Source organism: Schistocerca serialis, chromosome 9, assembly GCF_023864345.2.
Source record: "Schistocerca serialis cubense isolate TAMUIC-IGC-003099 chromosome 9, iqSchSeri2.2, whole genome shotgun sequence".
NCBI lineage: Eukaryota > Metazoa > Arthropoda > Insecta > Orthoptera > Acrididae > Schistocerca > Schistocerca serialis.
In genome coordinates, this window is record NC_064646.1 from 541791024 (window position 1) to 541816887 (window position 25864).

Below are 25864 nucleotides of genomic sequence, written 5' to 3' on the forward strand. Positions count from 1 at the left end.
ATCAATCAAAACATATTGGAACAATGCCACCAGTAACTGACAGTTGAATCCCATAAATGGGCAGACATTGACTCCATGATCCAACAAGCAGCAAATACTACAATCCTGACAGCTAAAAAGAGGAATCAGGAATGAGGTTTGTGGCGAGGTGGTGGCCCAAACAGCAAGTGCATGGAAAAAGTGGAACTCTACCAGGAGACCTGATGATTTTGATGTATTCCATGAAGTTCAAAAATATGCAGCCAGAACTCTATGAAGGTCTAAGCAATTGCATGAGAAACCGCAGTTAGAACAGATCGATCAGCGTTTCCAGATAAACAATGTCAGAGACTTCTATCAGACGTTCAAATCGAATTTGAAAGGATACCAAGCCCCTAGTTTTTGTTTTAGAGATGAAAATGGAAAGCTCAGTGTTGTGTACATAGTTCCGCATATTCAGCGCGTACACAAATTTCCCACTAGAGTGCGCCCCGCTAAGCACAACAGCGCAGGCGCAGCGCTCGTCCATCTCCGCACTATGAGATGGCGCTCCCATAGAGACGGACCAAATTCTGCTTCCGCCGATCCACTTATTAATATGTAGCGCAGCCAATGAGATTTCTGCTAACATAGAACATTTTCTCCTTGCGCATAACACTCGCGCAGTGATACATGAACGTGCGAGGTATTATAACGAGTGTAAAGACCTTCGATCAGTCAGTCTGCATTTGTCTGCACCAGTCTGTACCAGTCTGCATTAGTCTGTACCAGTCTGCATTAGTCTGTACCAGTCTGTCGAGTTCTACAATTGTCTGTACCAGTCCATAGTCAAGATTCAGTCTGCGCCTAATAAGATTACCATATTCCTGTACATAGCCATGAAGATAAATGTATAGACACTTTTGTCAAGTATCTGAGATATATGTGAGAATAAGATTAACGTACCAATCCCAAAGAACTTCAGATTGTCAATTGTAAATAGCATCCAGAACCAAGTTAAGTAATTTTTATATTTGTTATTATTTTAATAAATGTGTGTGAAAATTAATCAAGTTCTGTTTAAAGTTGGTCACCGTCAATCTGCTACTCTAAGCGTGCAAGTGGCATTTCTATCATCTGACCTAATGGCAGAAGATAAACACACCATGATAAGACCACGAGACATATTGCTGACACTCGCTTACTTCGTTAGAGCAACAAGTCAAATAATCTGATGGTGTGTGTACTGAAGGTCTTACAGTACGCACACCACACTCGGCCTGACCAACAAAGAAAACTGCAAGATCATGTCTTGTTACTTTGAAAACCTACTTAATTGTGATGAACCAAAAGAAAGATTCCGTGTATGTGCCCCAATCCACAAACTACCCCTCATCTCCATCTAGTAAAGAGGAGACCAAAGAGATCATCAACAACTTTAAGTATAATAAGGCAGCTGGAGAGGATTCAATAGTGGTGGAACTACTGAAGCTGGCAAATAATGAAACTCTAGATATACTAGTCCAACTTTTTGAGGAGATCTGGAGAGCTGGGATGATACCAACTGAATGACAGTCAGCTTTAATCCATCGTCTACACAAAAAAGGTGATAAATTGAATGTCAATAACTATAGGGGTACCTCATTAGTATCTGTTCCATATAAGATTCTCTCCAAAGTGATACAGAATAGAATAGAAGGTCATTGTAACCAACTGATTGGGGACTATCAAGCTGGTTTCCGAAAGGGCGATTCTTGCGCAGAACAGATCTTTAGCCTGAAGAACATCATCAGGTCCAAAAAACTGGAAGAAATAACTATGTGGTCATGTTTGTTGATTTTCAAAAAGTATATAACTCCATCGACTGACAGGCATTAATAAATATTTTGGAAAAGTTTGGGATGGATAATACATCAAGAAAGCTGATCAAACAAACTCTTACTAACACAGTGTCAAAAATTAAATTTATGGGTGAGGTATCTGAACCCTTTACAACCAGAACGGACATAAGACGAGGAGATGGACTATACCTCTCCTTTTCAATTGTGTCTTGGAAAAGGTCATTCGAGAGTGGAGAAAGTTATTAGTCCAAGAAGAAACAAATGAAGAGTGGTTCAGACTTGGTCCTAAGAACAAAGGGGTGTGCATTGACTGCTTAGATTTTGTGGCTGCCCTGGCCATTTTTGCTAACATCATAGAGTCAGCAGTCAACAAGATAAATAGGCTGTCAGAAATTGCTGAAAAAAGTTAGACTCCAGATCTCTATTCAAAAGACAAAATATATGATGAACATCTGTAACGGACCTGAATGGATGATAACCAACCTGGGAAAAAATCGGATGAGTTAAGAATTTCAGGTATCTCGGTGAAGTCATCCACCAGGAGAATGGATTAAAAGAAGAAGCAATTGTCAGGATGAGGAAGTTAGACCAAGCATACCAACTGACAAAGAATACTTATAACAAAAAGTCTATGAGTATATGGGCCAAGTTCCAACATTATAATACAGTTGTAAAACCTGAGGGCTTATAAGCATCCAAAACTTTGACCATGAATAGACAAGGTCAAGCTGAGCGGCTGGAAAAGCGTGAGTGTAGGATATTAAGGAAAATCCTAAGGTAATAGATGGGTCGATGGACAATGGCGAATGAGAGCAAATGAGGACTCGTGCAGCAAGACAGAACCTATCACAGCAGCCATTACGAAGAAATGATTGTTATTTTATGGTCATCTCATGAAAATGGACGGTGATCGACTAACAAAAAGAATACAGAGTTTCATCCTATCTAAGAAAATGAGGCCGAGATGGTTCAAAGAATGTGAAAAAGATCTTAAGCAGATTGGTGTCTCAGAGAGAAATTCCTGAAAGGAACAAATTTAGAAGATTGGTGACCAACTACCAAGGTTTTAACATGGCATCAACATCCGAAAGACAGTGAGGACCATTATCTGAAGGGCATAAAAAGGCACTTCTTGGAGGGACTCAGAAGATACTGGCAGGAAGTCAAAGCTGGAGCAAGTACAAGACCTGGACACTAGAGTGAAGTCGGTTGTTACCACGCAGTCCATAGAGACTCACCTCGATAAAAAAAATAAAAAAATAAAAATAAAAGGCTTTCGATGCAGAAGAAATAGGGGATTGAGAACAACACAAATAGAATAAAGGGGGAAAACATGAGGAGGAGATGGACGAGTACTGGAAAAACAGGAGATGACAAGAAAAGAAGAAGAAGTGAAGTTATTACATGATGAGAGATGGTGATTGGATTTGATTTGATTCAGTTTTCGTTACATACCCCGAAAAAATGAGATGATTCTCGAGGGTGTGGAACATGTCAGAATGTATAACACAAAACATTTTAATATAATGAATACTACCCTGATCATTTGTCACGAGATTGTCAAAATAGGTGAATACAATACAGTAAACTGGAAAAGCTAATATTTACAGAATTAATACGCTGTCAGAATGAAACATTGTTATGCACTATTAATAAATTTAGCATACACAAAATACCTAATATTGACTGTTGCAACCAAGTGCTGTCAAAACTTAAATCTAACATATTTATACTTACGCTGGCCTAACAGTCTCTGTTAGGATATTCATCTATAGAGTAGAAGGCATTGCCTATCAAAAAGTCATTCAAACTCTGTTTAAACTGTGCTTTATCTGAAACCAAGTTTTTAATGGTTGCTGGTAATTTATTGAAAATGTGTGTTCCTGAATATTGGACCCCCTTTTGGACCAACATAAGTGATTTTAGGTCTTTATGTAGATTTTTCTTATTCCTAGTATTGATAATATGTATTGAGCTATTTGTTGGAAATATAGATATATAACTTGCAACAAATTTCATTAAGGAGTAAGTATACTGAGAAGCAATGGTTGGAATTCAAAGTTCCTCGAATAGGTTCTACACGATGTTCTTCAAAGACTGATCCCAGATACTCCATTGCACCATTCACCAAACCTGATAACCCCGAGCTGTCAGTAACAAAAATTAAGTGTTGCTTAAGAGATTTACAACACTACATGCACTTGTTACCAAAGTCTCATTTACTTTTAGAGCTATCTGTTCCACTTCCTTTTTGGCCCCACTTCTCTCTGTCTTCACTATATCCCATACAGTTCTTATTTTGTTGCCCGATACAATTATCTTTTTCTCTTAATAAAGCTACTTCGATTTCTGGATTACTTGATTCAATATTTTGCAGTATTCTTTGTAATGCATTACAATGCTAATATCAGAAATGTTCCTAGATAGTAGATACAGTCTCCTTTTTGCCCCACATGATATCTTTATTCCTTGTGTAATCCATGGTTTATCTTTTGACTTTTCTGTGTGATTTGAGTTACCTTTAGGGGAAAACAATTTTCAAAAGAGGAGGTAACTTTATTAATAAATGCTTTGTATTTTCCATTTGAGTCAGGTAAACATCTCTACAGTTCATGTCTTTGAGCAATTTCCTGAATTCCTCAATTTCTGGCTTATTTATTATCCTCCTGTACTCAGATTTAATATTTTTTTATCCTGACAAGTTTCAACATTTAACACAAGATGCTGCACGTCGTGATCAGGTAGTCCATTTACTATTGGTTTTGTGATATGACTTTTTTCCCCTTTTCACAAGCCATTCCTTTCGCTTTGTGAAATGAAGCACTGCCTAGTTCCAAAACACAGGACTACTATGACAAGGTGAAATGTTCTCAGAGTGCTACATGTATGATAGTAAATGTAATCCGCACTATAGTTGTTTTCTGAGTAGTTATGCTGTGTGTGTTTCATTCAATCAGATGAAATGGAATAAAATCATCAATTTATTTATTTTGGCTCTTTATCACCAAGATACATTCAATGTTGGTTGAGGTTTATCTTTTGAATTCACTCCAGTGTAGATTGTCAAAATTTTATCAGTTGTCAAAGTACTTGTAACACAGTTTCCGAATTTACTGCCATCCAGGGAAGTCTCCAACTCAAATTATTCTCAGAGACTGAGAGCTGGCTGAAGCCCAGAGTAGAAAGCTCTGACATATTTAGTGATTAATGGAATGTATATCGGAAAGGCAGGTTAGACACTGTAGGAGAGGGAGTGTCCATTGTCTCTATTGAGGTCAAAGCTGATTGTGACAGTGAAGTTATCTGGTTGCCTATAACAAGTCTATGTGAAATCACGTTAATTAATGGATGTTTTAATCAGCCACCCGGTTCTGCTATGACAGTTTTGGAGCCATTCAAAGAAAGTCTACAGGCAGTAGCATGTAAATACCTAGATCATGCAATACTGGTTGGAGGTGAATTTAGCCTACTGAGTATAGATGGTAGCCTATGCCTTTATTACAGGGGGTGCAGTCAATCTTGTGAAGCACTTTTGAATGTGGTTTTCGAAAATTGTCTTGAGCACCTACTTTGGCACGCCACATGCAATGCGACCCAGCATTGCAAAACTTCATCCTTTTCAACTTTGGAAATAAAAAGAAGTCTGCAGGGGTCATACTATTCTCACACGGAACATCTCATTGTCTTTTGTGAGATCCAAAAAGTTTTTTTGGTCTTGACTCATGAGCCGTGGAATGAACTTGGCGGCAACACAATGCATTCCAAGATGCTGTGTCATTTCATAACATGATCCAATTGAAATGTTACATTCTTCTACAATCTCTCGGACAGTGAATCTTCGACTGGCACACACAATTTCGTCGACGTTCCTGACACAAGCGTCATCAGAGGACATCTAAGAGTGTCCTGAACAAGGATCATTTTTGACTTTTGTAAAGCCATTTTTAAAATGTGTGAATAATACGTAACACCGAGTATGCCTTAAGCACTCATCGCTATTGGCTCCCTGCATCATTTGGTGTATCTCTGTAAAGGTTTTCTTGAGTTTCACGCAAAATTTAATGCAGATGCATTGCTCCTCTAAGTTTGCCATCACAAAATTCACAAACCCAGATTCCATATTTCTTGATTTCCGAGAAGCATTTGACATAGTGCCTCACTGCAGACTTTTAACAAAGGTACAAGCACATGGAATAGGTTCCCAGACATGTGAGTGGCTCAAAGACTTCTGAAGTAATAGAACCCACTACATTATCCCGATGGTGAGTGTCCATCAGTGACTAGGGTATCATTAGGATCGTTCCAGGGATGTGTGATAGGAGCGCTATTACTCATATTTTCTATGTGCATAACTGATCTGATGGACAAAGTGGACAGTAATCTATGGTTGTTTGCTGATGATGTTGTGGTGTATGGAAGGTGTCATTGTTGAGTGATTTAGGAGGATAAAAGATGACTTGGACAAAGTTCCCAGTTTGTGCCATAAATGACAGCTAACCCTAAATGTAGAAAAATATAAGTTACTGCAAATGAGTCGGAAAAACAAATCCATAGTGCCAGAATCCAGCATTAGTAGTGACATGAATGAAGAAGTCATATTGTTTCAATATCTGGACATAACTTTGCAATGTGATATGAAATGGAACAAACTTGTGAGGGTCATGGTAGGGAAGGTGAATAATCATCTTTCGTTTGTTGGGTGGATTTTACTTGTGTGGCTCAGCTGTGATGGACATCACATATAGGGTGCTAGTGTGATCTCTTCTTGAGTACAGTTTGAGTGTCTGGGATCCACAAGGGGTCGAATTAAAGCAGACATTGAGGTATTTCAGAGGCAGGATACTAGATTTGTTAACAGTAGGTTGAAACAACAACATACAAGTATTATGGAGATGTTTCTGGAACTCAAATGGGAATCCCTGGAGGGATTTTGAGGAGCACTGTGTTGACTGCAGAACAATTCTGCTTGCACCAACATACATTACGCATAAGGACCATGAAGATAAGAGACGAGAAATTAGGACTCATAGAGAGGCATATAGACATTCACTTTTTCCCCACTCGATTGGCAGATGGAACGGGAAAGGAACTGACTACAGTCGAATTAAAATTACTTGATAGTTGGCACTTCAAACGTCAATAAGAGTTGTCAGTGTCACACTTGAACTGTCTGCTGTTGCCAAACTCCACCAAAATTGGCCAGTCACTTCCAATTCCTGGTTCAGCATTCTTTCTTGATGTATTTGTATCCCGAATTATGAGCCCAACACTTTTATTATGTATTTCATGACACGCGATAACTACACCAAAAACAACACACATTAACAATGCTAATGAAAGACACACATTTCATTCATAGCACTAACCAAACATTACCGAATAAATCAGCACAAGGTGTAATTCAGTATCATACTTATAGTTATCATATTCACAGAGATCATGTTACATTAGATAAGCTTTTCACTACACTGCGTGAAACTGAAATTTTTAAGGTCACTACATTCACATATATAAATACTTCATGCAGTGCTGTGGCATAGCACAATGGTTGGCAGATTAAGCTAATGTGTAGCATGTCATAGGTTCGAATCTCATCAATGTAGCAAAATTTTTATTTCTAAATCTAACCAAATGAGTGTGATTATTATTTTCATTCAATTAATTGGTTTAAATGTATTTTTTTATTTTTAATACTTTGCTGCATCATTTTTCATCATTGTTTTGACTGTTCTATTTGGTCTTATTTTTTGTCCTGTCATTATTTCTTCATTTGGAATCTGCCTCAGTCATCTATAATCCACGACTAAGGGCCCACACGGACTGTTCACTGGTTTCTAACATGGCAGCATGTGCAGCTAGTGTAAGGATAGTTACAGGTAACAAATGACACGGAGAAATTTCAATTTGCTTTCAGCCCTGAAACTGAGTTTTTGTTGTCTTGAGTTTACCCTTAAGGGTTAGCTTTAATCGCCATGAACAAAGCGATCATGATATTAGTACTGCTGCAGACTGTTGACCACAATTTTCTCAGCTGGGTTAGGACACAAGTTTACAGTCAGGGATACAAAATGGGTTGTCTGCCCCAGTTCAGTCACTGATCACATTAAATCAATAGTCGACAGAGTATCCAACATTTCTGACATACCTTGCACCAGCCACCAGAAAAATTGCTCTGTGTTAAACATTTAACATAATTTGTGAAGTGAGCCGCTTGTTTGTTGTCACCTGTAACCAAACGGTAGCTGGTAGCCAATGTGGCAACATTGTTGCAGCAAGTGATTGATGTCAACTGTCAAGTAATTTTATTCAGACTATTGTAGTGAGACAGGGTACCTTCTGCCATGCACCATATGGTGGCTAGTGGAGTATGTATGTAGATGTGGAATCAGTCTTTCCTTCTCATCCCATCTGGAAAGTCTCCCCTGATCTGCAGTTCTGGGTAACTTTCTCAAAATCTACCCTTTTCCTAGACCTATCCTTCACCCCTCTTCCTTCCACTTCAACCCTTCTGCCTGAAGAATGAGCTACTGGCTCTGAAAGCTCGCCTAATAATAATCTTCTTTTATGTGTGTGTTCTGCCGCCACTTAGCGAGTAGATTGTTTATCTATCCAATTCAATTATCATGTAATCAAAAGCTGCATTTAACACGGCAAGTCTCTTTTACCAATCATTTTTAATATGTCCTACAGAATGTACTGTCTATCCTGTCCTTTTTTGAGATTACTGTTTTGCTGTACTTTTCTACAGGCATCATCTTACTTATTAGGAGTCAGTTCATTCATGTTGTTGTTGTTGTGGTCTTCAGTTCTGAGACTGGTTTGAAGCAGCTCTCCATGCTACTCTATCCTGTGCAAGCTTCTTCATCTCCCAGTACCTCCTGCAACCTACATCCTTCTGAATCTGCTTAGTGTATTCATCTCTTGGTCTTCCTCTACGATTTTTACCCTCCACACTGCCCTCCAATGCTAAACTTGTGATCCCTTGATGCCTCAAAACATGTCCTACCAACCGATCTCTTCTTCTAGTCAAGTTGTAGAGCTGCATGTACTCGGGAAAAATTACGGCTGTAGTTTCCCCTTGCTTTCAGCCGTTCGCAGTACCAGCACAGCAAGGCCGTTTTGGTTAATGCTACAAGGCCAGATCAGTCAATCATCCAGACTGTTGCCCCCGCAACTACTGAAAAGGCTGCTGCCCCTCTTCAGGAACCACATGTTTGTCTGGCCTCTCAACGGATACCCCTCCGTTGTGGTTGCACCTACGGTACGGCCATCTGTATCGCTGAGGCACTTAAGCCTCCCCACCAACGGCAAGGTCCATGGTTCATGGGGGGAGTTCCTTCATAGTCAACAGTTAAGGAATGGGTGGCTGAATTCATATGTGGCATATGTCTGTAAGATGACTCATGAACAAACTTCCTAGAATTACAATCAAATATGAAAATGCTGAGAAAGAACACAGTGTGATATTGCAAGATCAGTAATTAAAAAGATGTGCAAACCTGCTGATGCCGTGGCTGTACCAGAAAGTGAGTGGCATGTCTGTTGAAGCCTGACTACAACCTAATGTGAAAAACAATTTGGGACAATCTGACACACAACTGATTCTATGCACCAATCTGTTCCCGTGGATGAAATGAAACAGCAGTTGCACAAAAATAGCCAAGGTGACTTCATCGGAGAGAAAGAGTGGTCATTGTTTTCTAGGATGCAAAAGGGATTGTATTTTAGATTAGCTTGCAAGACTGAAACAATACCTCACAAATACTATGCAAGTATTATGACTCAACTGGATGAAAAAATATGGAGCCAAGACCCAGGGGGAGAAAGAAAGTTTATCGTCAGTGAAATGCATATGGTCACAAAGGTACTTTCACAATAGGAAAACTGGGAGTTTCAAGTGTGAAGTCTTCAAATATCTATTCCATTCTCCAATTTTTTCACATTCTGACTTTAGCTTCTTCTTCTTTTCTTTTTGTATGAATGATTCACTTGAGACTACATGCGTCACAGCTCAAAACCGTTTTGTGAGTCAACAACTGGATATGTTTTCACTGCTCTGTCTCTTGTAACTCCGTTGGACATGGAGGTAGCAAATGAGGATGTAGGATGTCCATGACATACTGCTGTGCTGTCAGAGTGACCTGAAGTCATATCCGATGCTGCCCCACACGCCCTCTCCCTATGTCGTTGTCATACTCACTGACAACTGTCATTGCGGGTCTTGCAGAATGTGACTCACTGCTGATCACATGACAGGTGCAGGTGTGAAAGGGTTACAATGTGCTCGGCGTACATTACAGCGATTCTCCCATGGGCTCGTCAGACACGGTCAACTGGAAGCTTGCTGACAAGCACGCCGCCCTTACGTTCCCAAGCAGTACAACATGGGGCCACTACCACGTCTGAATGTCTCACAAATCTGCATATTGCATAATTCAATCAGCCTGGCAAATGGAGACACACAATTAGGCCCCTTCAAATTTTGTTATGTGCTGATAATGCTGACTCACAGAAGTACAGGGCATCTGTGTCCTTCACAGGGATCACTCAACATCTTACACTCTTCACATCTCTTATAGCTCCTACCATTCATGGTAACAATCCCAGACACAAACAAAGCTAATGCAATCTGGTGGCCTTTGTATCCATTTCAGAGAGTTGCGACTCTCATAATTTACCACTGGTATGCACACTCGTGAAACTACGTTGCTTCAGGGAGCTTCCCTTTTTTTTCTTCAAGCAGTTTAGTTCTTTGAATCCATTTTTTTGTAGCTCAGAATAATTATTTTATTGTGTAGCAAACTTACAGACTAGCATTCTGGTCTGAGCTGTCGGAGTTGGCGGTCATGTGTGTGTGAGGTGTGCTTGCTTGTGTGAATGAATGGTGTGTATTTCTATTTCTTTTTCTGATGAAGGTTGTGGCCAAAAGCTTATGTGTAAGTGTCTTAAGTGTGCCTGTCTGCATTTTAACGTGCCATCTTTATGGTAATTAGCACTCTATCTTTTCCTACACTGCTGATATTCCAACCTGGAGTTTCCATTGTTTGAACTTACGGTCTACTGTTTTATGTTGCACAGCACTTCTACAAGTGTAATACACAAATGTTGCCTTAGGAAAGAGTCACAATAACATCCATGTCTACCGTTTGCTATTTTTTACGAAATAGCATGTCACACTCGAATTTTAACTTAGCCAATGAAATAAGTTTGAAGATTTATTGTGTGTAAAAGGCACTATGGCCCACTGTGTGGGAAATGTGGGAAGTTCTGTGCAGAGACGGAGTTATCCACAGACGTGGTAAGTCTGGGGAGCTATACGGGTGTTAAAACATCGCCACCTGCTGGGATGAGGGGCCACTTACTCTGTGGTGGCACTGTGCCAGCAACGAGCTCGACCCATTGATTAGCACCACAGATGACAATGAGCAACCAGCTGCTTCTCTGTGCAGAGATATAAAATTTATCTATTTTGGACGTTGGGTGACAATCTGTCACATGGAGAACAATGTTTACTCTGGAAATTTTAACACTAATCTAGTGTTCTGCAACATATTAATGTGAAATGTTGTCTATGATGTTGAAGAGTGTAAGTTAAACTGAGATCTGAGAATTTGTTGTTTTTGTGGCACTATCTGGAAAATGACCTCTCTTGCAGCTCCAAGCATAAATGTCAAGTGAAGAAGAATAATTAGCACAGCACACTGGAACCGAGTAGGGATCCGGTTTACTGCTCAGCCACTAAATTAGCATATTGTGAGTACACCAGAATAGACGCTGTACACACTTGCATATACTACATACACAAGTACAAGCATCGATCAAGCTACTGTGAAACTGCACTCTGTGTGACTCATCACTACATCAGAATACTGGAAATGTAGTGATTCCAATTTCTTAAGGTCTCTTCCTGTTTGTTTTCATCAGTTGGATCTTATTTTTCAAGTATGTGGGAATCCAATGAGCTGCCTGTTTGGATACATTCTTTCTGTATGTCCCACAAGTTGGAGTCTTTGGAGACACATTGTAACAGAGTTTTTTGGAATTTGCCTGGAGATTTCACGCTGGGTTCTGTGTGATGTGTTCCATCTTTTATTCTTGGACCTAAGATTTTTACTACAGTTTTACATTCTTCTAATTCAGTTTGCTGTTTTCATGTCTTGTGTTGGACAAAGAGTCTCTCTCATGCATAAAGAAATTCTAATTTGATCACTGTTGTACAATGTTAGATTTTAAAGTTCCAGGAAAAATACTTTTAGTTAACTGAGAGACAGTTTGTATTTTCTGAAGTCTGGATTCTATGGCCTTCTTTTCATTATGATGTTCAGTGGTCTTTTTCACCCAATTATTTAAACTCTTTAACACCAAATACTATGTCGTTGCCTATATAAGTTCAACTAGTGCCATTTTGGTATCAGCCAAGAACTTTTTCTCCAGGTGAAATTAGTAGTCCAATTTTCCTAGCTTGCTCCCTTAATATTTCAAATTGCTTTAGCACATCAGTGATGTTTTTGTCAATTAGTATTATGTCATCGGTATAGGTTACACAATATAATTCTATCTTTAAGTTTACGTTCTTGTCAGTGTAATAGTGCACCTGCTCTTCTCCATTACCTTACAATTTTCTTAGGGGCATAGTTGAATAGCAATGTGATATGCCATCCCATTTTCATATTCTTATGTCTGTCTTAAATTACACTGCTTGAAAAAAAGTGAGACACTCAGAAGGTGGGGAGAAAACAAATTGAAACATAGCGAATTTAGAGGATATGTGATGTTATTTCAGTGATAACAAAACAGAGTCAAATTTACACAGAACTTATCAGTTTGAGCCCACTTATCAATACAGAAATGCACCCCGTCTGGCCTGGACAGTTCAGGAGGATGTCGTAAAGCTGCTGCATACCCTCCTGAGAAAGGTGATCCACAACTGTTGTAACTGGACATTGCAATCATGGATACAGGTAGTGGGACGGAGTTGACGTCCATGTTGGTCCCATAATGTTCTATCGGGGACAGATATGGGGATTTTGCTGGCCACAGGAGTATATCAACATCACGCAGACAATTTAAAGAGACACATACTACATGTGGACAAGCACTGGCCTGTTGAAAAATAGCACCACAATACTATTACACACTGCTGTACCATCAGAGTTCCCTCGGCCATTACAAGCCGTGACTTGAAGTCATACCCAATGGCTCCCCACACCATGGGACTCCTTTGTGACCCCCCCCCCCCCCCCCAAAATGTGGAAGAATGGGACCTCTCCCAATCTCCCCGGGTCACTGTCAAACTTCACGATAGTCATTTGGAGCAGTGCAGGACTGGGACTCATTAGTGAACATAATGTGACACCATTCATTAGCAGTCCATACTTCTCGATCATGGCACCACTTCACACGCAGTCATTTGCTTGGGTGTTAATGGCAGCCTATGCGCAGGATGGCAATTCCAGTCTGGCTGCTCCTAGCTGTATGACACAGCATGTTGCAAGGAGTCTATTACAGTGAACCCCTGTTTATCCAAAATGATCAGGACGGTGGCCGGTTCCGATAACGAAAATTTCAGATAAATCAAAGTCCCCCTGTTTTCACATGTGAACACTTCAAATTGTGTCAATATTGCGAAATACGATCGTAAAACATGTGTAGGGTATGTAAAACGTTTCTGATACGGTTGCAAATAACCCTGCACTTTTTTACTGAAAAAATTGTGTTGACATGTTAAAAAGGCACCAAACTATGATTGAAAACTCAAAGTTTTTAAATGCTGTATAACAAAGCTCGTTTATTTTGCATTCTTACAGAAAAAAATCTCCCTTATTTGGCAGCAGGAAAAAAACAGGAGTTTTAATTTTATTACCTGCTCTTTTGAATAAAATATAAACTACTGAACAAAATTACGAAACAAATCTAGAGATTACTCAAAGGAACGAAAAGTCTGTCCAGAGGAACTTTCAAGAAAAGTAAAAAAAAAAAAAACTTTTTAAGTTATGGACATAGAAGTTCTAGGATGCTTCATTAGAGTTTATTTTTTGGTAACGAAGTCACGAATGTCTTTTTTTTTTGTTTTTTTGCTTGAGAAACTATTGCTGCAACAATACATCTCCAACGTTGAAATCAAACTATTTCAGGATAAATCATCTCCTCCTGTTGGCTGATGTACTCCAGGGCAGTTTGGATCACTTCGTAACAGAATGTGTGAGGAATATTTTTCTCTGATTCATCATCAGAAACATAGTCTTCTGACACTTTATGATCGGTCACAATTTGGACGATTTCATCCTCAGTCACATGAAAAAATGCCATTTTCCATCCACTCTTCAATGTCTTCGAAGTGTGTGTCTTTACAACCAGCTTCTCCAGTAAATTCACCAAAATTATGTCAGCTTGAGTTTCGGTGTTGCCTCCTCCTTCCCATCACTTAGGTTGCCTTACGATCTAAGAGTTTTTTCCAAGACCTAACAAGAGGAACTGGAGGAATTAGATTCCAAGCTTCAGGAATCAATGAATGACACTTAAAACATCGATTTTTTTAAGAGCTTCCACAAAATCATCTGCAGCATCAATCACACCTATTAAGTATTCCAGCATCTTGCGTCTGTAATGTTTTTCCATCGCCTCAAGAATACCTTGGTCCATCGGTTGACATAGAGATGTGACATTTTGTGGGAGAAATACAACTTTGATATCCCCATCTTGCAGATCACCTGGGTGATAAGGAGCACTGTCCACAAGAAGTAGCGCTTTTCAAGGAAGTCCATTTCCTTCCATGTAATTTACTACAGCTGGAACAAACTCTGCCTGGAACCACTCTCTGAAGATGGCACTGTTCATACATGCCTTAAGACTGATTCGTGTACCTCAGTGGCAAAGCTGGTTGGTTGGTGTCTAAATGCTCTTGGTGTTTTGGATTTGCCAATTAAAGTAAGACACAGTTTATGATTACCAGTGGCATTACTGCAAGTGAGGACAGTAAATCTTTCTTTGATTTTTTTGTATCCGGAAGCCATTTCTTCTTCTTTAGAGGCAAGGGTTGTCGTTGGCACCACTTTGTAATTCAACTCAGTTTCATCACATTTGTAAAGTTGATTGCCAGTATAACCTCCTTTGTCAATGATTGTGTGCAGTTTCTTCTTAAAATCAGCGTAGCAGCTTCATCCCCAGATAATGATTTGGCACTGATGGCAATTTCATGAATGCCATGCCGCTTCTTGAAACGATCCTGCCAGCCATTACTTCCGAGGAATTCTTGCTTCTTTCCTTCAATCAACTCATCAGCTCATTTTGACAAAGTAGAGGACCTGAAACTGACGCACCTTTGGCTCTTATTTATTCGTGCCCCAAAAATAATGCCTCTTCTAACTGAGGATGTGCACCTTTTCTCATTGTTTTTCAAGATTTCACTGCGCTGCCCAATGCTTGGATGGAACAAAATTTTTCAATTCCTGATCGATTTGTCTTCCGATCAGTAATTGTACTCCTACTCTGCAGCAACTTTTGTGGGTGGCTCACCAGCATCAATTCTCTGCAAAGTGTGAAGTTCTTTTTCCAACAAGATCACATTCGTTTTATGTTTTGTGCCCGTAGTCACGTTCAGTGTTCTTTTTACAGACACTCGACTGAGTCCTTTATGGTTTTTGGTCCCTTTTATCTCTGGACACTTTAAGGCACATAGTGGGAGCACAAAACCTCAAATCAGAAACACACAGATGCACAACTTGACAACACTCGAGATGCACTAGACAAACTTTTGACTTTTGAAACCAGGCTGTGGCAGCCATCAAATGAAAGCATTCGATACATCTATGCCATTTCCTCTGTTATACCCAAGCCCACGTGGCAACACAACAGGGTGTTGTACATTCACTGTTAAACACTCAGCTTTGATGTACCGACAACAAGTGGAAAGTGTTAGGCGGCGCACTCTAATTGTCGGTTTCGACAGGGCTACGTTGCACTGCACAGAACAATACTGTATGTACTGTACTTCCAAGGAGTTCCAATAGATGGCAGTGGCATGAAACCATGCAATATGAATAAGAAACACACTAGAGCTTCAACCAACACACGCACAAATTGACGATACTTGGACTTTTGACACGCACCTGTGCACTGATTAGCAGTAGATTGCCAAAAAACACCAGCAAATGCTTGGCTCCAGGTGCACGCAAATTGAAACTTGTCAAGTGTCAATCTAGCTAGCCAAAAGTGTAGCTGCACGAGAGTTTACTGTACTTGTTCTCAGATGGCAGTCACAGACGTGAACAGATTACAATGTACTCAGTACACTACACAGTGATGCTCACTTATAGTGGTCTGATGTAGTCAACTGGAAGATTGATGATGAGTATGCCCTTACTTTCCAACATCAGGCCACTGAGATCCAAATACTCCAAAAATACAGATGTTGCAAGGTTTAACCAGGCGACCAAATGGACATCCACAATGAGGTTTCTTTCAAACTCTCATCAGATAATGCTGTCTCACACCAATATGCAGCACCTTCATATCCTCCAGAGTGATGATTCAACATCTGACGCTATTCACATCCCTTATATACCACACGATGCTTGCTAAACAGCAATAAAAACAAAGAACACTAATGAATAATGAAGGAAAAGACAGACTGTTACTTACCATAAAGAAGATACCTTAGGCTGCAGATGGGCAGAATTAAAAGACACTTACATAAAGCTTTCAGCCACAGCCTTCATCAGTAAGTAGTAATCTGTCTTTTCCAACATTGTTGATATTCCTACTGGAGTTTCCATTGTTTCAAGGACACTGATGCTTTTCTGTTAGTGTTTCCTTTATGATGTTTTCTGCATTTTAGCTATTTTTAAAAAAAGAAAAAAAAAGAAAGAAAGAAAGAAAAAAAAAAAGATTTGTTGCTGGAAAACTTCTGAAGTCCAATAAAGGAGTTACAACAGCCATATATGGTTATCTGGTGGACCTTGCAGAACCAAATTCTAGGGCTGAAATGTACTGTTGACCAATGGGCATTAATCAGAATGAATACTAAATAAAAAATTAAATCCAATTTTACACAAAAAACTCAGGTTCTATCACTGTTGTTTTTCGTTCTATTTTGCTCTTATGTTTGCTATGACTTGTTAAGCAGAAATTTTCTTTCTATCTATAGAGTTACATTTGCTGTAATGTATCTTACCTGCATGTTGTTTCTTCTTTCTTCTCACTGCTGCCCCAATCATGGCAAGCAAGTCATCCTCACTGCATTTGCTTCGTATTGCATCTCTGAAACAACAGTTAAAACACCCGTTAAACAGTACCAGGCAATTAGCACACAGTGAAATGTTGGTACACTAAAAAGAAAGAAAAACTTTGCAGAAATCTTCAACAGTAATCTTGTAGTCTGCAGTAGGCAACAGCAGGATAACAAACCCACTGGACAAGAATGGGAAAGTCATGATAGAAGTTACTTTTATTTTTATAAATAAACAGGTATCTTACACAAATGCTCAAGAGTATACATAGGATCTCGGGCTGAAGAGGTGGAGCAGAAACTGACATTAGTTTTGTTGAAGAGGGAGTAGTGGAACACAGCACAATTTCTTGCAAAATGAAGCGAAATTTATTGATAAACTGTTAATTAATTGCCAAGCTCACTAATGTGGCCATTTTACAACAGGTACTTACTGCTTGGAGTATATGTGACTTTTCAGGCTTGCCTGATAGATCTGTTGCAAAAACACTTTGGGTTCCCCACCAGATAACATTATGCAAGTCCCTCCCTCAATACTTCAGTGACACAACGTTTTGGAATCTTCAGGTGGTGGTGATTTCCACCATCACTGCTGCAAGATGGAACTGGCAATTTCCACGTGACAGCTTTGAAATTTATCATGTGGATGACTATGACCATCATATTTAGAATTCAGAGGATTTCATAGAATACCTGAAGATGCTTAAACTAGAACTTTCAGATCTTTTAGTTAGCTCAAATGTTATACCATTACTTACAAAAGTGCCCCTGCAGCCCTCATTAGAGGTTATTAGCAGCAAGTTTGAGAAAGAAATTGTGGTGCTGTTTAAACATGTGCATACCTCATCCTATTTCTTATGTAACACCAACTACTTTGATCAAGTGGACAGTGTTCCCATGGGAGATCCTCTATTTCCCTTAGTAAATATCCAACTTTCCTCCTTCTGGCAGAATGCTGAAGAGACATTTGTGGTGTGGCCCACATAATACAGACACTACCTATGTTCCTGCAGCATTTGCACTCGGTCCATCCGAATATTCAGTTCACTGTGGAAGTACAAAAAGATAGCAGCTTACCATTCCTGGATGTCACGGTTAGAAGAAAAGCTGACAGAACACTGGGGCATAGTCTCTACTGCAAACTGATACATGCAGAGTTATATTTGCGGTCCAAAAGTTGCCATCACCCTGCACAATGTGGTAGTGTCTTACACTCCCTGGCACATAGAGCACACATGATCTCAGATACTGACAGTCTGCCTGGTGAACTGTAACACCTAAGAACAGTGTTCCAGCAGAATGTTTATTCTTGTAAACAGATTTGCAATGTGTTCTGAGCAAAGCAAGTTCAGTGTAGGGATGTAAATGAAGATACTTAGACAAGCACTGCAAATGGCTTTCCTACCATATTTCAGTGGCATGTTTTCAAAAATAGAAAGAATCACTAAGAGAAACAGAATCAAGTGTGTTTTTCGTCTACCAGCAAAACTAAGGAATTGTTTGTGTTCAGTTAAAGACAATCTTGACCTTAGAAAACACAGATCATATATAAGATCTGATGCCATTATGGGAAATCTTATATAGGGCAGACACCTCACATTGTGCAAGAACACTGTGTTCAACAGCGCTGACAAAAATGCCACCCAGTAAATTAGTGGTAGCAGAGCACTGCCTGAATACAGGGCACCACACATTTCCCAAGAGGACTGAAATTTTATCCTCAGCATCATCACTTTAGGATTGTGTTTTTAAGAATGAGGCATGTATCCATACGGTGGGCAATCTTACCAACAGGAATATGGAATTTTGACTAAGCACTGCCCAGAATCCAGCACTGACTGCCATGAAATTAAAACAGTAGAAACCAGATCCTCCGATGTATGACCTGATGCAGCACCTTGCAGAGAGTTAATTCAGCTTTTAACCAAATGAGTGTCCAGAAGTGCAGTCATTGCCCACAACACATAAGCAGAAGGCTACTATGAATAGCATTTCCATCCAACTGGGAGTGCCTGTCCACACATTCGTACTCCTGCTTCTAGCCTGACAAATTTCAATTCTGCTGTGCAAATATCACCAGTCACATCTTGCAGCAGTGATGACAGGACCCACCACTACCTGAAGATGACGAACAGTTGTGTTGGTGAAATATTGTGAGGCTTGCACAAAGTTATTCAGTGGCAAATCTGAGAAGATTTGTATACATTATTTTTATGTGACGCATGTAATGTGCAGCAAAATGTGATAATTTTCTGCATTTGCCTTTTTGTACATTTCAAAATACCCCAAAAATTGGTGAGAAACACTGAACATATGACATAACCAGATGACATACCCCACAGCATGTGCAGCAGTCAGGGCTGAGTGTAAAGGAATGATTGAGCAGTGCAATACTTTCATTTGAGCAAACAGAGCAAATTTCGAAAACATTTTGTAAATATGATCTGTTGTAATTGTATATGTTACAAAATTATTGTCCCTGCTGTAATCAAGCAAAACAAGTTCTGATTTTGTGTTTTTTGCTTCTGTCCTCTTTTTGTTTACAGACATTAGTTAGTAAAGAAAACATAGGTCATTTAATGGCAATGATGCTATTCTGAAGTTTATACTCATCTACTTTTTATGCAATACGGTAGGTTTTCATTGTACTGTACTTTGCAAGAAATCAAGGAAACTGCAAGATCGGTAAATAAAATAATAAACTTCAATATAAATACATAATTGTTTAACACAATGAAAAAATACTGCCTGCCAGATGCAAGACTCAAATCCTGAACGCCATCACTAAAGTCGCACATGTGTGTCCGTAGCCACAATGATATGAATACTTGACTTGGGTTGGGATGCATCACCCTGTGTGTGTGTGTGTGTGTGTGTGTGTGTGTGTGTGTGTGTGTGTGTGTGTGTGTGTGTGTGTGTTTATATATATGAAACAAATACTAACAAAGAGATAGAGGGCCTGGCCAGTACTTACCTCAGCTCAGTACAGCCGATACATACACAAAACAGAACAGAAAATTGACGTATCCTAGCTTTCGGAACTTCGTTCCTACATCAGGGAGGAGAGAGGGGAAAAAAGGGGAAGAAGGGAAAGTGGATTCAATTATTCACAACCCAGGTTATGAAGCAACAGGGGAAAGGTAAACAGGGAGGGTAGCAAAGATGGAGGCATGGATGTCAGAGGGAAGCCAAAGATATTCTACTGTAATTACTTTGCCAGCTTCAAACCAAGGAGGATGAATACAGAAGTAAAGAGGTACATAGTATAAAGATAAATGCAACTATGTAGGATGAAAAGATGCATGAATGGCTAAAGAGGAAAGGGAAAGAGGAGAAGACTAAAGAGTAAATGAGAGTGAGGTTGGTTAACATAGTTTCAGTCCAGGGGGATGGCGGGATGAAAGGATGTGTTGGAGTGCAAGTTCCCATCTCCGCAGTTCCGAGGTACTGGTGTTGGGTGGGAGAAGCCAAATGGCACATATGGTGTAGCAGGTTCCTAGGTCCCTAGAATTATGCTGGAGGGCATGCTCCGCTACTGGGTATTGGACATCTCATAGGCGGACAGTTCGTCTGTGCCCATTCATGCGCTCAGCCAGTTTAGTTGTCGTCATACCAATGTAAAAGGCTGTGCAGTGCAGGCATGTCAGCTGATAAATGACGTGTTGTCTCACATGCGGCCCTGCCTTGAGTTGTGTATGTTTTACCAGTAGCGGGGCTGGAGTAGTTGGTTGTGGGGGGATGCATGGGGCAGGTTTTGCATCGGGGTCGGTTACAGGGGTAGGAACCGCTGGGTAGAGAAGGTGGTCTGGGAATATTGTAGGGTTTGACAAGGATGATACGGAGGTTAGGGGGTTGGCAAAAGGCAACTCTGGGTGGTGTGGGGAGAATATTGTCAAGGGATGATCTCATTTCAGGGCTTGACTTGAGAAAGTCATATCCCTGGCGGAGTAATTAGTTGATGTACTCGAGGCCAGGATAATATTGGGTGACAAGGGGGATGCTTCTGTGTGGTCTGGGGGTAGTAACATTGTTGTTGGGTGGGGAGGAATGTATTGCTTGGGAGATCTGTTTGTGGACAAGATCTGCAGGATAGTTGTGGGAGAGGAAAGCACTGATATATAATATAATACAGGGAAACATTCCAAATGGGAAAAATATATCTAAAAACAAAGATGATGTAACTTACCAAACGAAAGCATTGGTATGTTGATAGACACAGAAACAAACACACACACAAAATTCAAGCTTTCGCAACCCACAGTTGCTTCATCAGCAAAGAGGGAAGGAGAGGGAAAGACGAAAGGATGTGGGTTTTAAGGGAGAGGGTAAGGAGTCATTCCAATCCTGGGAGTGGAAAGACTTACCTTAGGGTGTGTGTGTGTGTGTGTGTGTGTGTGTGTGTGTGATCTGATCTGAACTATGCAACCTTCAAATGGAAGTTTTTTGATCACTCCTTATTTTGCTCCCTGCCACCTTGGCAATACGTACCGCAAATCATCAGACCTTCCTGCATGCTTCGTGTTGTGTCTAGACAAGACAGCCTAGACACAATGAGAGGAATCTGAAAGGCACGCTCTAAGTTAAAAAAGGAGGGCGTGAGGTCTGAAACAGGATACGTAATGAATGCTATAAAGAAAAGTACGTAGCTTCTGGAATACTTAACTTTAATCCATCCTTTTGGTACATCTGGAGATTGTGGTGATACAAGTGAGACTCTTTATATACATGCAATGTTACTAATGGCGCCTTGCTAGGTCGTAGCCATTGACTTAGCTGAAGGCTATTCTAACTATCGGCTCGGCTAATGAGCAATGCTTCGTCCATGTAGTCGCTAGCAAAGTCGTCCATACAACTGGGGCGAGTGCTAGTCCGTATCTCGAGACCTGCCTTGTGGTGGCGCTCGGTCTGCAATCACACAGTGGCGACACGCGGGTCCGACATGTACTAATGGACCCCGGCCGATTTAAAGCTACCACCTAGCAAGTGTGGTGTCTGGCGGTGACACCAGATTCCTCCCCTGCAAATCGGCGAACGGTCGTGTTATAAGGCTTCCGCCCGCCGTGGGGAGAACCCCATGTTGACGTATGCGATGAGGTGGGGAGCCTAACAACAGGCGAGGCTGTGCCACCCGCACCCGGCCATTCGGTCCAAGGGGAGCTAGGAAACACCTGAAAACCTAGTCCAGGGTGCACGTCAACATGCGGTGTATGCGCCCGTAAAGAGACAGGAGGGGCCGAAGGGTCGACCTCCATTGCGTCGGGGTACCCGACGCGCGAAGACGCCATGTGGTCCGGAGCGGGCAAGAGTTCCATGGTGGAGGACAGCTGGTCACGGGAAGCGATCGGTGGCGCATGACCCAGGGAGGCGCTTGGTGGCTGCAGCGAAGCATCCACTGCGGGCGGCACTAGCTGGAGGACAGGCGGCGGCGGAGGTGGCAGCGGCGCGTCGCCATGGGGCAAAATGGAAGGCATCGTCGGTAACACCTGGGGATGAGGCGAGCCAGTAGATGGGTCCCGAGGGCGCTGACCGGATGGCACCGTCGCTGAAAGCAGACGGGGAGCGGCAGAACCCGTGCGACAACAGAGGCGCAGCTGATTGAGATGCCGACGCACCTCACCAGAGGCCCCCAAAACCAAATACATCGCGCGGCCAAGGCAGCGAAGAATGCGCCCAGCGACCCAACGCCGTGAACCTCGATAGTTGCGATAAAATACAACGTCGCCTGGAGCAAAAGCAGAAGTCTGCCGCTGCACAGGAACCTGATGCGGCGGGTGCAGCAAAGACATCAAGGTTTGATGAGGACGACCGTGGAGCAACTCAGCCGGCGAGCGACCATCTCGGGGCTGAGAGCGATACGAAGACAAAAAGAGCAACAACGCGTCCTCCCGAGAATGCGACTCTTTCAACTTCAACATCTGTGACTTGAAAGTCCGGACCAATCGTTCAGCGGCACCGTTTGACTGAGGCGAAAACGGTGCGGATGTCAGATGTTGAATACCATTGGCCTGGCAGAATGACTGAAATTATGCGGACATGACTTGTGGGCCATTGTCGGAAACAATAGTCTGCGGAAGACCTTCAGTGCAAAAGATAGCAGACAACGCTTGGATGGTGGCAGTTGACGTCGTGGAAGACATCCAGACCTCAAAAGAAAAATTACTGAAGGCATCTACCAGAACAAACCACCGAGCATTCCAGAATGGACCAGCAAAATCGATGTGCAAGCGTTGCCAAGGGGAAGTGGCTTTTGGCCATGCAAAGACTTTCCGCGGCGGTGCGGATTGTTGTTCGGCACACGCCATGCAAGAAGAACACATATTCGTAATTGCAGCATCAATTCCGAACCAAGTACAGTGCTGACGAGCAAGTTGTTTCGTTCGCACTATACCCCAATGTCCTTGGTGAAGAAGCCGTAAAACAGAGGACTGTAACGAATGTGGGACCACGACTCTGGACTGACGATTATCAGAACGCAACAACAAAACACCACGTCGAACAAAAAGTCTCTCCTTGTGAGCAAAAAATCGGCGAACCAACGGATCCTCGATCCGAGACTTTGACAAAGGCCATTGCGTAGCAACAAAACGCAAAACGGTAGCAAGGACCGGGTCAGCAGCTGTGGCTGTAGCTACATGACGAAAATCAATCGGAAACAAGTCGACCACGTCATCGGTTTCCGAATCAATGAACATGCAAGCAAGTTCGGAAGAATCGAATGCTCTATCCTCAGCAACAGGCAAACGGGACAACGCATTGGCGTTTCCGTGCTTAGCAGTGGACTGATACAAGATATCGTAGCGGTACTGCGAGAGGAAAATAGACCAGCGAATGAATTTCTGCGCTGTACGCGTAGGTACAGGCTTGTTCGGATGAAAAAGCGACGTCAAAGGTTTGTGGTCTGTGATGATGGTAAAGTGATGACCATACAAGAAATCATGGAACTTAGTAACACCAAACACGAGAGCCAAAGCTTCTTTCTCTATCTGTGAATAATTTCTTTGCGCAGACGAGAGCAATTTGGAAGCAAAGGCAATAGGGCGATCATGCGACCCATCTTTGTGCGTAAGCACAGCACCGATCCCGAAATCTGATGCATCTACCATCAACAAAAGGGGTATCTGGGGATCGAATGGCGTAAGGCAAGTATTAGAAAGCAACGCCGATTTCAACTGGCGAAAGGCGCGTTTGCATTCCGTCGTCCAGACGAACGGAACACCCTTACGGCGTAAGCTATGAAGCGTAGCTGAAATGGAAGAGGCATTGCGCAGAAAGCGATGATAATAGTTAATTTTACCCAACACACTCTGTAGCTGCTTCAAATTCTGCGGCGAAGGCAAGTCTTGTATGGCACGGAGGTGCTCTGGACTCGGATGTATGCCTTGGGCATTGATGACATGTCCCAGGTATGGTAAGTCACGAGCAAAAAACACACATTTGTCCTTCCGCAAGTGAAGACCATTTTGTCGCAATACCTGAAATAATGTTCGTAGGTGTGCTAAATGCTCGTCTGCTGTCTTTCCGGAGATCACAATATCGTCCAGATAGTTCGCAGCAGTAGGGACCGACACACAAACAGTTTGTAAATATTGCTGAAACAATGCAGGGGCGGATGCACACCCGAATGGCAGTCTTTTGAATCGGTACAAACCAAGATGCGTGTTAACCACCAAGACGCGCTGGGATTCTTCGTCCACTGGTATTTGCAAGTACGCATCTGCGACGTCCAACTTTGAAAAATATTTACCCGGGCACAGTTTGTCAAAAAGATCTTCCGGGCGGGGTAATGGAAAAGTTGCAATCACTAGTTGTGGATTCACAGTGGCCTTGAAGTCCACACAAAGTCTCAGTTTTCCGGAAGGTTTGGGCAAAATTAGTAATGGTGAGGCCCAGAGAGAAGCCTGCACACGTTCAATTACACCTTGTGATTCTAAATCGTGTAATGTTCTTGCGACCTCATCACGCAATGCGTGAGGAACATTGCGCGCTCTGAAAAATTTCGGTTGCCCATTGACTTTCAGTTCCAAATGTGCTTCATAGTTTTTAGCGCAACCTAAGCCCGGTGAAAAAATGTCTGCAAATTCTTCACACAGACGAGAAACATTGTCTGAAGGCACAGTCTGATTCATTGATAGGACCTGATTTACTATAGACATGTTAAACAACTGAAATAAATCGAAACCAAACAAGTTCACTGCAGTAGAAGAACGAAGAACGTAAAATGAGACAAGTTTTGTTTGTCCCTTGTATGTTGCAAGAAGGCTGCACTGTCCTAACACAGGGATATTCTGACCTGAATAACTATTTAACTTAACATTTGCGGCACGCAACGGAGGTTTGCCCAGTTGTTTGTACGTGTCGTGATTGAGCAATGAAACTGCAGCTCCGGTATCGAGCTGGAATGGTATGACCATTCCATTAAAGTGCAAATCTACAAAAAGTTTATTGTCCTGCTGACGACAAGAGCGACTATCTCGTGCAATCTGAACTGATACAGGTACAGCATCACTTGCTAATTGACGTGATTTCCGGCGACGTCGACGCACACTTTGTGTGGGACGAACACTGTCACTGTTTGAGAAAGTGGCACTGGACGGGGTGGAATTCACTACATGAATGTCCATGGGCAAAGGTCCACGAGCCCGACTGTCCTTGGTTCGATTCCAGCGCGAAGCAAAAGGCCTGGAATGGTTGTGATTGTCTGATCTGAGCTTTTTCTGGCAAACACTTTGAACATGTCTTTTCTTATTACAGAAAAAGCAAATAGCTTGGCGTGACGGGCAATTTTCACGCGAATGTCTAGTAGCACACAGCGGGCATGATTTCACTGCAGTTGTATGCT

The 25864-nt window shown here is 41.6% G+C and overlaps 1 protein-coding gene across 1 annotated transcript in view; it reads right to left on the reverse strand.

Annotated features, from left to right (window-relative positions):
- The window catches only part of LOC126418821 (molybdenum cofactor biosynthesis protein 1-like), a 117922-nt gene that overhangs the window by 64014 nt on the left and 28044 nt on the right, over nucleotides 1–25864 (reverse strand). The window contains exon 4 of the mRNA XM_050085765.1: nucleotides 16972–17057. Within this exon, the coding sequence (XP_049941722.1) occupies nucleotides 16972–17057 (86 nt within the window). The remainder of the gene's footprint in view (nucleotides 1–16971; nucleotides 17058–25864) is intronic.